Source organism: Somniosus microcephalus, chromosome 28 (assembly GCF_052327205.1).
Source record: "Somniosus microcephalus isolate GS21.2 chromosome 28, FLI_Smic_1.0, whole genome shotgun sequence".
Taxonomy (NCBI): domain Eukaryota; kingdom Metazoa; phylum Chordata; class Chondrichthyes; order Squaliformes; family Somniosidae; genus Somniosus; species Somniosus microcephalus.
This window is the reverse complement of record NC_141014.1, coordinates 19,530,642-19,545,106: the sequence shown is the minus strand read 5'-3', so window position 1 is coordinate 19,545,106 and position 14,465 is coordinate 19,530,642. Positions and strand designations below refer to the sequence as shown.

General features: G+C 45.5%; 3 protein-coding genes across 3 annotated transcripts; all 3 read right to left on the bottom strand.

Moving 5' to 3' along the window:
* Positions 1 to 945: 945 nt before the first annotated feature.
* On the bottom strand, positions 946 to 3,245 carry LOC147099027 (ferritin heavy chain B-like). The gene is made up of 4 exons (XM_085969264.1): positions 3,075 to 3,245; positions 1,909 to 2,055; positions 1,540 to 1,665; positions 946 to 1,159 (listed from the first exon to the last, which is right to left on the bottom strand). The coding sequence occupies exons 1-4, from the start codon at positions 3,174 to 3,176 to the stop codon at positions 1,004 to 1,006; spliced, it is 531 nt and encodes a 176-aa protein (XP_085825390.1). The 5' UTR covers positions 3,177 to 3,245; the 3' UTR covers positions 946 to 1,003.
* A 2,572-nt stretch (positions 3,246 to 5,817) lies between these two features.
* Positions 5,818 to 8,565, bottom strand: LOC147099026 (ferritin heavy chain B-like). The gene is made up of 4 exons (XM_085969263.1): positions 8,403 to 8,565; positions 6,887 to 7,033; positions 6,520 to 6,645; positions 5,818 to 6,135 (listed from the first exon to the last, which is right to left on the bottom strand). Exons 1-4 carry the CDS (start codon positions 8,502 to 8,504, stop codon positions 5,980 to 5,982), a joined length of 531 nt encoding a protein of 176 aa, XP_085825389.1. The 5' UTR covers positions 8,505 to 8,565; the 3' UTR covers positions 5,818 to 5,979.
* A 3,950-nt stretch (positions 8,566 to 12,515) lies between these two features.
* On the bottom strand, positions 12,516 to 13,312 carry LOC147099025 (ferritin, higher subunit-like). The gene is made up of 2 exons (XM_085969262.1): positions 13,191 to 13,312; positions 12,516 to 12,844 (listed from the first exon to the last, which is right to left on the bottom strand). The coding sequence occupies exons 1-2, from the start codon at positions 13,275 to 13,277 to the stop codon at positions 12,692 to 12,694; spliced, it is 240 nt and encodes a 79-aa protein (XP_085825388.1). The 5' UTR covers positions 13,278 to 13,312; the 3' UTR covers positions 12,516 to 12,691.
* Between the last annotated feature and the right edge of the window lie 1,153 nt (positions 13,313 to 14,465).

Here is a 14,465-nt window from a genome sequence, read left to right as displayed (position 1 = left end):
AATGTGGAACTCGCTACCACATAGGAGTAGTTGAGGCGAAGAGCAGAGATGCATTTAAGGGGAAGTTTGGTAAGAAGGGAATAGAAAATATGCTGATCGAATTAGATGAAAAAAGGCAGGAGGAGGCTCGTGTGGAGCATAAACACCGGCACGGAGCAGTCGGGCCGAATGGCCAGTTTCTGTGCTGTAAATTCAATGTCATTTTTAAAACACGGGCGCCTGTTTTAAATATTACCTTCTGCACGAGTACATGCCATGTATTTGACATGTACTGTGGTAAGTCTGGTCTATCCGTCAGGAGAAAGGATGTTTGAGTTAAGCTGACGGGATTGCGGGAAGAGGCAATAACCACGTGTACTCTTTCTAAGCAACCCTTAAACAAGCAGACTGACTAAACTTAAAACATTAAATGAAACTTAGGTTGCCGGGGGTGATGATGCACTCCAGTCCCTACGGTACCTTCCGGTCGTGGAAGGTCTCGAGCGCGCCGCTGGCCACCCCATGCTCCATCTCCAGGGTGTGAACGTGGCCGCAGAATAGAAGGCAGGCAATCGGGCCAAATGACCCCCTCGACCGCCCACACCAATTGATAGATTTTTTTGGCCAGGCCCAGGAACAGTCCCACGAGGAGGTCCTCCGAGCTGCCTGCTCCCCTCCACACCAGGTGACCAAAGATCAGGAGCGGGGGACTGAAGTGCAGCCAAAAATTGAGCAGCTCCTTCCAATAATGAAAGAGGGGCTGCAACCTCTCAGTCTGTGTAAACACAGCCCAGCATAGCTCTTGTCTGAAGACAACCAAATGTTAATCAGAAAATAATCAACCACTCAAATTTACAAGGAAACAAAATCCAGTCCAATGTTGAACAGTTTATTGACAGTTAGTGACAGTTGATATTACATAGAGCCCAGGTCTCACAGCTTTGTACAAAGTCACACAACCCATCATTCCCTGAAGGACGGTCTCCCACACAATTATATAAACACGAGTACTGAACACTAAGCTTCAGTCACTCTCCCCCAGGGTGTGCTTGTCAAACAGGTACTCTCCCATGCCATTCTCAGGGGCTCCCAGTCTCTTCAAGTTGGTGATGTGATCTCCAAGCTTCTTGATCATCTTCACTTGCTCATCCAAGTAGTGGGTCTCCAGGAAGTCACACAACTGAAACCAAAAAGCAAAACTGGTTATGGCTAGTAGCAGATATCAAGGAACATCTGGAGCTCCCCCTCACCTCCATCTAGAGTTGGGATTTTAAATCCTCTTGGACTGGAGGATAGTCAAGTGGTGCAATCGAGATGATGTAAATTTGCTCAAATGATCCAGTAATTCATGTATAATAGATGCTTAGATCTTGGATACACTGACATTTATTCTCAATGTCTACATTTGGCCAACCCCCCCATGTTCTCCCCAACCCCCTGAAGGACCCAGGAGAGACACCCCAACACAAAGCAATTGGGCTTGGAGATATTTGATAGGCTCAAGGACAGCAAGGGTCCACCACCTCCAACATACCCAAAAAGCCCACATTAGGAACCTACATGAGGGTCGGTGCTGCCAGTGGAGAGTTTGTGCAGATCCAGCAGACTCTGGTTGACATTCTTCTCCAGCTGCAGAGCTCTCTGCATCACCTCCAGACCATTGCTCCACTCATCCTGCTCTGGTTTCTGAAGGGGAAAGTCACAGTTCACTTACAATGAATTAAACAAAAAAATACACGAGACAGGACAAGGAAAACAGGGGTGAAAGGCAGCCAGAAGTCCATGTTACCATGAACCAATGTGTCACAGGAATATAGAATTACTGCATTAAGCCACCAGAACCATGGAATCAAATTGGAACTAATTGCTTTAGAAAGTATTGGAAACAATGGGATCCCAACAGAGAGCCACTCATTTATTGAATCCAACCTTGATGTCCTCCAAGATGATCCGGCCTCCACGCCGATTCTGGAATTTCATCAGTTTCTCCGCATCCTCGTGTTTCTCATGTGACTGCTCCTTGAGGAACTCGGCAAAGTGACGCAGGGCAACATCATCCCGGTCAAAGTAATAGGACTGTGGAGAGAATTTTAAACAGCTTCAGAGTGAGTTATTTATTTTTGCAAAAATAGATACCTTTGGTTAAACAAGCAAAATATAATTCACTTCACTAATCAACATGTTGACCAGCTTCTCCTCCCAAGAAAAAAAACCAGGATGAAAGACTCAACCAGCAAAAAAACACTAATATGTTAAGGATTATATTTCATCTCCAGTCAAACTAAACTCTACTGCTGGGTAAGTAGCACCTCCTCTACCTCCTGTCATTCAGATGAGATGTTAAACAGAGGCCCTGTCTGTCCTCAGGTGGATGTGAAAGATCTCAAGGCACTACTTCAGAGAACAGGGGAGTTCTCTCCGGTTTCCCAGGACAATATTTATCCCTCAACCAACACCACTAAAACAGATGATCTGATCATTCTCATGGTTTGTGGGAGCTTACTGTGCACAAATTGGCTGCTGCATTTCCCACATAACAGGTGAATTCATTGGCTACAAAGTACTTTGGGAGGTAGTCAAAAGGAACTATATAAATGCTTATTCTGTCCATTCTAAAATGAAGTTGGGCATGGAATGAGAAAATTCCTCAATTCCAGTAGTTTTACACCACAATGTAGTGCAAGAGATCTAGGCTCAGTGAACAAGGCTTCAACACCAGGATTCCCAGGACTTCACTTCCAGTTATAGAGAAAGCTAGTGAGGACCTGCCATCATGTCACTCACTACAGTCACCCCACTGAAACTGAACTTTGTTTCATGTCAACAAGCACCAACAGTCACTGGACCAGGTTTGTGCTCTTCTGTTACAAACTCAGGCAGCAGCTGAGCGAGTTCCATATATTAAACCTGGTCAACAGAGTGCAGCTGCTACAAGGAGCAGGCCATTAACTCAACAAGATCACCCTGAAGTACTCACTGCCCAAAGATTGCTTCCCCAGGTAAGGAAGTCAAGAGAAATATAGTTTAAAACCAGTTCATGGAACTGCAGAATTTCCAACTTTTCAGAATACAGCAACAAGGAATACAAGACTCACCATGGAGAGATAAACATAGGAGGAATAGAGCTCCATGTTGATCTGCTTGTTGACAGCATCCTCACAGTCCTTGTGGTAGTTCTGACACACTTGGGAGGCCATCTTCACTATTTTCTGTTCTACTATTACTGCTCACTATCACCTAGAAAGTTCAAGAACTAATCCTTTCTACCCCCCCAAGCTCTTGTATTTATACTACTGGGACAGCCTGCATTCAAACAAGGAATGACATGACCAACGATGATTGACAATCCCTGAGAGCCAATCAGGAATCTTTCCTGAATCCAGGCACCAATTAACAAAGGAGAGGGGGTGTGGGGGAGGAGGGGGTGAGACCCAGAGCCAATCAGAGCTATGGAAAACCGGCAGGTTTGGGAGATCAGTCTCGGTGATGTCACTGCTTTTGGGTTCCTTGGCCTTCTTCAAATCTGAAAGTCTCTCGTTGTTTGATGCTCTCATTTGAATTAAATGACAATTTGCTGCTTTCGAAAAGCTCAAAGTGCTGAGAATCATCCTTCGCTATCGATGAATTTTCCTACAATTGTTCCTTCATCGTCGCTGGGTCAAAATCCTGGAACTCCCTCCCTAACAGCATTGTGGGAGTACCTTCACCACATGGACTGCAGCGGTTCAAGAAGGCGGCTCACCACCACCTTCTCCAGGGTGACTCGGGATGGGCAATAAATTCTGGCCGTTGACAGCGACGTGCACATCCCATGAATTAATGTTCGAAAAAATGGAATAAATTGATTGGAAACATCTTTGTGTGTCATGGAACCTACACCAGAGTATTATTCATTCCCATTTTCAGATTCTGTAGAACCGGGACCCATGAGGCTTGACTTTCCATTAAATATTTCTCCCCACCACACAATCCCTTCTGATGAAAAGACAGAAATTTCTCTTCCAGAAAAAACAGGGGTGTATTTTCTAGCCCGTCACTCGGGGAGCTGCTACCAGGGCTGTGCTTCTTTGTAGTCAGACTGTAGGAAATGTATCGGCACGGAGCGGGGTGAACGTCGACCTCATAGATTTTGTGAGATGCAAACAGTTACCATTAGTGCCGTTCTGACCTCAGTGCGGGGAGTGCTTGCAGCCGAACCGCACCCGAGTTCAAAGTGTTAAATTGGTATGGAACCTCGGTTAGACTGCACTTGGAGTACGGTGCACGGTTCTGGTCTCCATAGAATCATAGAATAGTGCAGCACAGAAGGAGGCCATTCGGCCCATCGAGTCTGTCCCGGCTCGTTCAAAGAGCAATCCAGTTAGTCCCACTCCCCCGCTCTTTCCCCAGGAACCTGGAACTTTTTTCTACTTCAAGTATTTATCCAATTCCCTTTTGAAGGCCACTATTGAATCTGTATCCACCACCCCATCAGGCAGCGCATTCCCAATCCTAACCACTCCTTGTGTAACAACGTTTTTCCTCCTGTCGCCTCTGGTTCTTTTGCTAATCATCTTAAATCTGTGTCCTCTGGTTAGCGACCCTTCAGCCACTGGAAACAGTTTCTCTTTATTTACTCTATCGAAACCCTTCATGATTTTAAACACCTCTGTCAAATCTCCTCTTAGCCTTCTCTGCTCTAAGGAGAATATTACAATAAGGATATAGAGGCACTGGAGGAGGTGGAAATTTGATTTACAAGGATGATAGCAGAACTGAGAGGTTATATCGATCAGGAATGACAGAACAGGCTGGGGCTCTTTTCTCTAGAAATAAGAAGGCTGGAGGGTGACCTAATAGAGGTCTTTAAAATGATGGTGTTTTGATAAGGTAGATGGAAAGAAAATGCTTTCACTTGTGGGGGAGTCCAGAACTCAGGGCCATAAATATAAGATAGTCACTAATAAATCTAACAGGGGATTCAGGAGCAACTTCTTCAGTGGTGAGAATGTGGAACTCGCTACCACATAGGAGTAGTTGAGGCGAAGAGCAGAGATGCATTTAAGGGGAAGTTTGGTAAGAAGGGAATAGAAAATATGCTGATCGGATTAGATGAAAAAAGGCAGGAGGAGGCTCGTGTGGAGCATAAACACCGGCACGGAGCAGTCGGGCCGAATGGCCAGTTTCTGTGCTGTAAATTCAATGTCATGCTTAAAACACGGGCGCCTGTTTTAAATATTACCTTCTGCACGAGTACATGCCATGTATTTGACATGTACTGTGGTAAGTCTGGTCTATCCGTCAGGAGAAAGGATGTTTGAGTTAAGCTGACGGGATTGCGGGAAGAGGCAATAACCACGTGTACTCTTTCTAAGCAACCCTTAAACAAGCAGACTGACTAAACTTAAAACATTAAATGAAACTTAGGTTGCCGGGGGTGATGATGCACTCCAGTCCCTACGGTACCTTCCGGTCGTGGATGGTCTCGAGCGCGCCGCTGGCCACCTCATGCTCCATCTCCAGGGTGTGTGAACGTGGCCGCAGAAGAGAAGGCAGGCAATCGGGCCAAATGAGCCCCTCGACCGCCCACACCAATTGATAGATTTTTTTTGGCCAGGCCCAGGAGCAGTCCCACGAGGAGGTCCTCCGAGCTGCCTGCTCCCCTCCACACCAGGTGACCAAAGATCAGGAGCGGAGGACTGAAGTGCAGCCAAAAATTGAGAGCAGCTCCTTCCAATAATGAAAGAGGGGCTGCAACCTCTCAGTCTGTGTAAACACAGCCCAGCATAGCTCTTGTCTGAAGACAACCAAATGTTAATCAGAAAATAATCAACCACTCAAATTTACAAGGAGACAAAATCCAGTCCAATGTTGAACAGTTTATTGACAGTTAGTGACAGTTGATATTACATAGAGCCCAGGTCTCACAGCTCTTTGTACAAAGTCACACAACCCATCATTCCCTGAAGGACAGGGTCTCCCACACAATTATATAAACACGAGTACTGAACACAATAAGCTTCAGTCACTCTCCCCCAGGGTGTGCTTGTCAAACAGGTACTCTCCCATGCCATTCTCAGGGGCTCCCAGTCTCTTCAAGTTGGTGATGTGATCTCCAAGCTTCTTGATCATCTTCACTTGCTCATCCAAGTAGTGGGTCTCCAGGAAGTCACACAACTGAAACCAAAAAGCAAAAACTAGTTATGGCTAGTAGCAGATATCAAGGAACATCTGGAGCTCCCCCTCACCTCCATCTAGAGTTGGGATTTTAAATCCTCTTGGACTGGAGGATAGTCAAGTGGTGCAATCAAGATGATGTAAATTTGCTCAAATGATCCAGTAATTCATGTATAATAGATGCTTAGATCTTGGATACACTGACATTTATTCTCAATGTCTACATTTGGCCAACCCCCCCCCCATGTTCTCCCCAACCCCCTGAAGGACCCAGGAGAGACACCCCAACACAAAGCAATTGGGCTTGGAGATATTTGATAGGCTCAAGGACAGCAAGGGTCCACCACCTCCAACATACCCAAAAAGCCCACATTAGGAACCTACATGAGGGTCGGTGCTGCCAGTGGAGAGTTTGTGCAGATCCAGCCGACTCTGGTTGACATTCTTCTCCAGCTGCAGAGCTCTCTGCATCACCTCCAGACCATTGCTCCACTCATCCTGCTCTGGTTTCTGAAGGGGAAAGTCACAGTTCACTTAATGAATTAAACAAAAAAATACACGAGACAGGACAAGGAAAACAGGGGTGAAAGGCAGCCAGAAGTCCATGTTACCATGAACCAATGTGTCACAGGAATATAGAATTACTGCATTAAGCCACCAGAACCATGGAATCAAATTGGAACTAATTGCTTTAGAAAGTATTGGAAACAATGGGATCCCAACAGAGAGCCACTCATTTATTGATTCCAACCTTGATGTCCTCCAAGATGATCCGGCCTCCACGCCGATTCTGGAATTTCATCAGTTTCTCCGCATCCTCGTGTTTCTCATGTGACTGCTCCTTGAGGAACTCGGCAAAGTGACGCAGGGCAACATCATCCCGGTCAAAGTAATAGGACTGTGGAGAGAATTTTAAACAGCTTCAGAGTGTGTTATTTATTTTTGCAAAAATAGATACCTTTGGTTAAACAAGCAAAATGTAATTCACTTCACTAATCAACATGTTGACCAGCTTCTCCTCCCAAGAAAAAAAACCAGGATGAAAGACTCAACCAGCAAAAAAACACTAATGTTAAGGATTATATTTCATGTCCAGTCAAACTAAACTCTACTGCTGGGTAAGTAGCACCTCCTCTACCTCCCGTCATTCAGATGAGATGTTAAACAGAGGCCCTGTCTGTCCTCAGGTGGATGTGAAAGATCTCAAGGGACTACTTCAGAGAACAGGGGAGTTCTCGCCAGTTTCCCAGGACAATATTTATCCCTCAACCAACACCACTAAAACAGATGATCTGATCATTCTCATGGTTTGTGGGAGCTTACTGTGCACAAATTGGCTGCTGCATTTCCCACATAACAGGGCAGCACGGTGGCATAGTGGTTAGCACTGTTGCCTCACAGCACCAGAGACCCGGGTTCGAATCCGACCTCAGGTGACTGTGCAAACTCCACACAGACATTCTCCCTGTGTTTGCGTGGGTTTCCTCCGGGTGCTCCGGTTTCCTCCCACAGTCCAAAGATGTGCAGGTTAGGTTGATTGGCTATGATAAAAATTGACCCTTAGTGTTAGGGGATTAAATACGTGGGGTTACTGGGATATGTGTTGGTGTAGGGATTACGGGGATCGGGTGGGATATGTGTCGGTGCAGGCTCGATGGGCCGAAATGGCCTCTATCTGCACTGTGGGGTTTCTGTGAATTCTGTGAATAACAGGTGAATTCATTGGCTACAAAGTACTTTGGGAGGTAGTCAAAGGAACTATATAAATGCTTATTCTGTCCATTCTAAAATGAAGTTGGGCATGGAATGAGAAAATTCCTCAATTCCAGTAGTTTTACACCACAATGTAGTGCAAGAGATCTAGGCTCAGTGAACAAGGCTTCAACACCAGGATTCCCAGGACTTCACTTCCAGTTATAGAGAAAGCTAGTGAGAACCTGCCATCATGTCACTCACTACAGTCACCCCACTGAAACTGAACTTTGTTTCATATCAACAAGCACCAACAGTCACTGGACCAGGTTTGTGCTCTTCTGTTACAAACTCAGGCAGCAGCTGAGCTCGTTCCATATATTAAACCTGGTCAACAGAGTGCAGCTGCTACAAGGAGCAGGCCATTAACTCAACAAGATCACCCTGAAGTACTCACTGCCCAAAGATTGCTTCCCCAGGTAAGAAAGTCAAGAGAAATATAGTTTAAAACCAGTTCATGGAACTGCAGAATTTCCAACTTTTCAGAATACAGCAACAAGGAATACAAGACTCACCATGGAGAGATAAACATAGGAGGAATCGAGCTCCATGTTGATCTGCTTGTTGACAGCATCCTCACAGTCCCTGTGGTAGTTCTGACACACTTGGGAGGCCATCTTCACTATTATCTGTTATACTATTACTGCTCACTACCACCTAGAAAGTTCAAGAACTAATCCTTTCTATCCCCCAAGCTCTTGTATTTATACTACTGGGACAGCCTGCATTCAAACAAGGAATGACATGACCAACGATGATTGACAATCCCTGAGAGCCAATCAGGAATCTTTCCTGAATCCAGGCACCAATTAACAAAGGAGAGGGGGTGTGGGGGAGGAGGGGGTGAGACCCAGAGCCAATCAGAGCTATGGAAAACCAGCAGGTTTAGGAGATCAGTCTCGGTGATGTCACTGCTTTTGGGTTCCTTGGCCTTCTTCAAATCTGAAAGTCTCTCGTTGTTTGATGCTCTCATTTGAATGAAATGACAATTTGCTGCTTTCGAAAAGCTCAAAGTGCTGAGAATCATCCTTCGCTATCGATGAATTTTCCTACAATTGTTCCTTCATCGCCGCTGGGTCAAAATCCTGGAACTCCCTCCCTAACAGCATTGTGGGAGTACCTTCACCACATGGACTGCAGCGGTTCAAGAAGGCGGCTCACCACCACCTTCTCCAGGGTGACTCGGGATGGGCAATAAATTCTGGCCGTTGACAGCGACGTGCACATCCCATGAATTAATGTTCGAAAAAATGGAATAAATTGATTGGAAACATCTTTGTGTGTCATGGAACCTACACCACAGTATTATTCATTCCCATTTTCAGATTCTGTAGAACCGGGACCCATGAGGCTTGACTTTCCATTAAATATTTCTCCCCACCACACAATCCCTTCAGATGTAAAGACAGAAATTTCTCTTCCAGAGAAACAGGGGTGTATTTTCTAGCCCGTCACTCGGGGAGCTGCTACCAGGGCTGTGCTTCTTTGTAGTCAGACTGTAGGAAATGTATCGGCACGGAGCGGGGTGAACGTCGACCTCATAGATTTTGTGAGATGCAAACAGTTACCATTAGTGCCGTTCTGACCTCAGTGCGGGGAGTGCTTGCAGCCGAACCGCACCCGAGTTCAACGTGTTAAATTGGTATGGAACCTCGGTTAGACTGCACTTGGAGTACGGTGCACGGTTCTGGTCTCCATAGAATCATAGAATAGTGCAGCACAGAAGGAGGCCATTCGGCCCATCGAGTCTGTCCCGGCTCGTTCAAAGAGCAATCCAGTTAGTCCCACTCCCCCGCTCTTTCCCCAGGAACCTGGAACTTTTTTCTACTTCAAGTATTTATCCAATTCCCTTTTGAAGGCCACTATTGAATCTGTATCCACCGCCCCATCAGGCAGCGCATTCCCAATCCTAACCACTCCTTGTGTAACAACGTTTTTCCTCCTGTCGCCTCTGGTTCTTTTGCGAATCATCTTAAATCTGTGTCCTCTGGTTAGCGACCCTTCAGCCATTGGAAACAGTTTCTCTTTATTTACTCTATCGAAACCCTTCATGATTTTAAACACCTCTATCAAATCTCCTCTTAGCCTTCTCTGCTCTAAGGAGAATATTACAATAAGGATATAGAGGCACTGGAGGAGGTGGAAATTTGATTTACAAGGATGATAGCAGAACTGAGAGGTTATATCGATCAGGAATGACAGAACAGGCTGGGGCTCTTTTCTCTAGAAATAAGAAGGCTGAAGGGTGACCTAATAGAGGTCTTTAAAATGATGAAGGTGTTTTGATAAGGTAGATGGAAAGAAAATGGTTTCACTTGTGGGGGAGTCCAGAACTCAGGGCCATAAATATAAGATAGTCACTAATAAATCTAACAGGGGATTCAGGAGCAACTTCTTCAGTGGTGAGAATGTGGAACTCGCTACCACATAGGAGTAGTTGAGGCGAAGAGCAGAGATGCATTTAAGGGGAAGTTTGGTAAGAAGGGAATAGAAGAATATGCCGATCGGATTAGATGAAAAAAGGCAGGAGGAGGCTCGTGTGGAGCATAAACACCGGCACGGAGCAGTCGGGCCGAATGGCCAGTTTCTGTGCTGTAAATTCAATGTCATTCTTAAAACACGGGCGCCTGTAAAGTTTTTCACATCGAGTGAGCTGAAGACTTTGTTTTGTCTGAAACATGAAGCCGTCAAACCCGTCAGCACGCAAACCCATCCCGACTCGTAGAATTGCGGCTCATCGTCGTGTGAAATGTGGGGACTCAGATACCCCAGAAATGCCTCCGAGAGATGCAAAGACATCAACGTGGAATGGCTGAAGACGGCAATTTCATTGCACCTGCTGCAGTTCTCAGCGAAGTTCCTAAATTAGCGTGTAAACACTGGCGTGTTGCAGCTGCAGCATCATCAACGGATGAATCCATTCCTGGCGGTGAAGGACACAAATGGAGATGCAGTCGGATTTGGAAAGGATGATTGCTATTTGGTATGAACTGCACAATGGGCCTGAATACCAATCAATACATTTATGGAGGAGCTGCCGGTATTGGGTTTATACATTGATGGAACAGGCAGGGAGGGGGAAGAGAGTTTCAGGAGAAGTATCTATTTAACTTGGGGGTTTCACTTTGTGCATTTAATGAAATACATTTACTCCTTCCGGAAGGATTATATTTTGTGGGAATACAGTTCCGCACGTATTCCTCGTCCTTCAATACCTTACCCAAGACCATGAGTGTTGGCAGGTTAGTCAAACATGGTGGGGGAGGGGGAAGGAGAGTGGTCCCAGAACAAAGCCCAGTAGGGTACTCACAGTTTCCCAGTAAGATATTTTCAAATTCTCTACCCCAAAGGGCTGTGGATGCTGAACCATTAACTATATTCAAGGCTGAGATAGATTTTTAGATTGTAGTGTGATCAAGGGATATGGAGATCGGGCTGGAAAGTAGAGGTGAGATTGAAGATCAGCCATGATTTTATTGAATGGTGGAGCAGGCTCAAGGGCCGCATGGCCTACTCCTGCTTCTAATTATGTTATGTGGATAGCAAGCCGATATGGCAATTGTTGATTCTCCTCCACCACCACATCAATTGTAATCCCCTTATCATGAGTTCAGTGAGCTCCAACATTGCTGGTCTGTGCAGCAGTTATTTGTTTCTCTGCCCAGAAAGGCTATAGCAGCAGTGGTGAGTTTGTTAACGGAGTTACCCCCGCTAATGACTGATGGGGATCTGTAGCAGTTTGCTGAATACAAACTGCTCTTCCCCAGGGAAAATATAATTCTTAGAGAATGCGAAACCAGAGCTTTCTCTTCATTGGACTGAAATGACAGAACACAGTCACAGCAAATCATCCTTGTGTTTATTATAACTTGTATTTCATTGTAATGGCTAAATTATAACTCTCTTCAAGCTCTCAAGGGCAGGGGGAATATTCATCACCATGGCAGCAAGTACTTCTATTTAACTGCCTAGAGCCCAAGCTTTGGAATACCCTCCCTAAACCTCTCTGCCTCCTTTAAGACTCTAAAACCTACTTCTTACCAAGCTTCAGGGGTCCCTGGTCCCATTAGCTCATTTGGCTGAACACACCTTTGTACATTAAGCTGTTGTATTACAGCATTGCAGTTTGTTTGCAACACAAGATTGACAAATTTCCAAGAAATACAGAGAATATCAAAGTTAAATAGATTAAAATTACCCCGGCAAAAAATATAACTGTTCCCGATGGTGGAAGGGTCGAGAACCAGAGGACACAGATTCAAGGTGATTGGAAGGGGGCCCAAAGACGAATGAGGAAAAACTGAACGCAGCGAGTTGTTAGGATCTGGAATGCACTGCCTGAGAGGGTGATGGTGGCAGACTCAATCTCTGTTTCCAAAAAGGGAATTAGACAAGTACCTGAAGGATAAAATGGCAGGGCTCCACAGAAAGGGCAGGGTGTTGTACTAGCCAAAGTGCTCCTGCAGAGAGCCAGCATGGGCTCGACAGGCCGAATGGCCTCTTGTGCTGTAACCATTCTATGACCAAATCCCATGACAACACTGCTGCACAGCCCAGTGTAATACTGGAAATGTAACCAAGTTATGTTAACTGGAACAAAAACCACTAAAATTTAGAAGGAGACAAAATCCAGTCAAATATAGAACAGTTTATTTACAGTTAGTGACATTTCACATTAAGAGCCCAGGTCTCTCAGCTCTTGCACAAAGTCACAAACCATCATTCCCTACAGGACAGGCATCTCGCACACAATTATAAATACAAGTACTAAACACAATAGGCTTCATCCCTGCAGTCAGTTTAGTCACTCTTCCCCCAGGGTGTGCTTGTCAAACAGGTACTCTCCCATGCCATTCTCAGGGGCTCCCAGTCTCTTCAAGTTGGTGATGTGATCTCCAAGCTTCTTGATCATCTTCACTTGCTCATCCAAGTAGTGGGTCTCCAGGAAGTCACACAACTGGAAAAAGAGGGAAACTAGTTATGTCCAGCAGCAGATTTCAAGGAACATCCTAGCTTCCCGAAAGAGTTCAATCCACTTGGATTGCAGGATAGTGTTGTGGTGCAATTGAGATTAAAGGAATTACTGCATCATTAGATTAAACTTCCTGCAGAATAGGGGCATAGATCTTAAAATCACTGGGACACATTCACTAGTCAATGTCCACAGTAGGCCAACCTCCCACCACTCAAAAACCTAAAAGGCACCAACACAAAGCTATTGAGCGTGAAGATCTTTTGATTAGGCTCACGGTACCACCACCACCAACTTAACAAATGCCCACATTACAGCTTCAAGAACTTACATGAGGGTCAGTCCTAACAGTGCCGAGTTTGTGCAGATCCAGCAGACTCTGGTTGACATTCTTCTCCAGCTGCAGAGCTCTCTGCATCACCTCCAGACCATTGCTCCACTCATCCCGCTCTGGTTTCTGGAAAGGGAAATTCAGACAGTTCACTGTACAATGGAATAAACAAACAAGAAAGTATTGAAGGAAATTAGGGGTGCAAATATCTAATGTTACCATGAACCAATGTGTTAGAAGATAGAACTACGGCATTAAGCCAACACAACTACTGGAGTCAAATAACAGATGTAATTAAGGGGAAGCTAGATAAGTACTAGGGAGAGGTGTATAGAAGGATATGCAGATAGGGTTAGATGAAGCATGGCTCGTGGAGTATAAACTCTGTCATGGGCCCACTTGGCCAAATGGCCTGTTTGTTATAAATTGGAACCAATGGCTTTAGAAAGTATTTGAAACAATCAGTCTACGGGTCCCAGACTGTAGGGGGTTTCTCTTGCTCGTTCTGGTCTCCTGCCAGGCTTTGTGCAATAATTACCCTTGAGTGGTTCGACCCACTCTCCCCTACGGTTCTAGACCTTGGACTTAGATGCAGAGAACTGTAGTGCAGAGAAAGGACTCAATAGACCAGGTTGAATAGCACGAAATGGATGCTTTTATTTTTAAACAGTTTGAAGCATTACAAAATACATGTCATAGGCACAGATTAAAGTAACTACAATCATGCACAAATTTATGAACTTGACTCTATGGAAATGGGGAACACACGGCACATCGTAAAAGGGAGAACACATTACGATTACCCTTAACTCCCTCCCCTATACCTAAACTAAGTTTTGACCTGAGGAACTTGGGATCATGCTCACCACTCTCAAAATCGCGAAAAAGGGGGTTCGCAGCCTTTTGACACAGCTTTCCGTCGTCACGTGGATTTGGAAACTTCTGGCGCAGTCGATATTCTCTCTCTCTCTCTCTCGAGGCGGCGGGGTAGACACAGCCTCGATGAGCGCTCGTCAAGGTTGGATCAGCTAAAAGCTGTTGAAGAACTGGATGCAAATGGGAGAATCTGAAGGTCTCTGGCCGAATGGTATGTCGAGGACCTTTCTCGCTCCCGCCTGGCTCGGTGGCTTTCCAGAGGGTGTCTTCTCCTTCGGCCTGAGTCGTCGATGATCTCCCGACAACAGTACCGGGGCCACCCTTGTCGTCTTCCCGTCGTCACCGAGCCTTGTCTGGCTGAACACCGACCATGTTGTCTTTTCACCGAAATTGTCCGTC

Bases quoted from the DNA above. Each gene is read 5' to 3' on its own strand.
- LOC147099027 (XM_085969264.1), bottom strand. From the start codon at position 3,176: ATGGCCTCCCAAGTGTGTCAGAACTACCACAAGGACTGTGAGGATGCT. The intron at 1,666-1,908 runs GTTGGATTCAAT...TTTCCCCTTCAG, and splicing joins TCATCTTGGAGGACATCAAG to AAACCAGAGCAGGATGAGTG. The intron at 1,160-1,539 runs GTAGGTTCCTAA...TTTTGGTTTCAG, and splicing joins CTGGCAGCACCGACCCTCAT to TTGTGTGACTTCCTGGAGAC.
- LOC147099026 (XM_085969263.1), bottom strand. From the start codon at position 8,504: ATGGCCTCCCAAGTGTGTCAGAACTACCACAGGGACTGTGAGGATGCT. The intron at 6,646-6,886 runs GTTGGAATCAAT...TTTCCCCTTCAG, and splicing joins TCATCTTGGAGGACATCAAG to AAACCAGAGCAGGATGAGTG. The intron at 6,136-6,519 runs GTAGGTTCCTAA...TTTTGGTTTCAG, and splicing joins CTGGCAGCACCGACCCTCAT to TTGTGTGACTTCCTGGAGAC.
- LOC147099025 (XM_085969262.1), bottom strand. From the start codon at position 13,277: ATGCAGAGAGCTCTGCAGCTGGAGAAGAATGTCAACCAGAGTCTGCTG. The intron at 12,845-13,190 runs GTAAGTTCTTGA...CTCTTTTTCCAG, and splicing joins CTGTTAGGACTGACCCTCAT to TTGTGTGACTTCCTGGAGAC.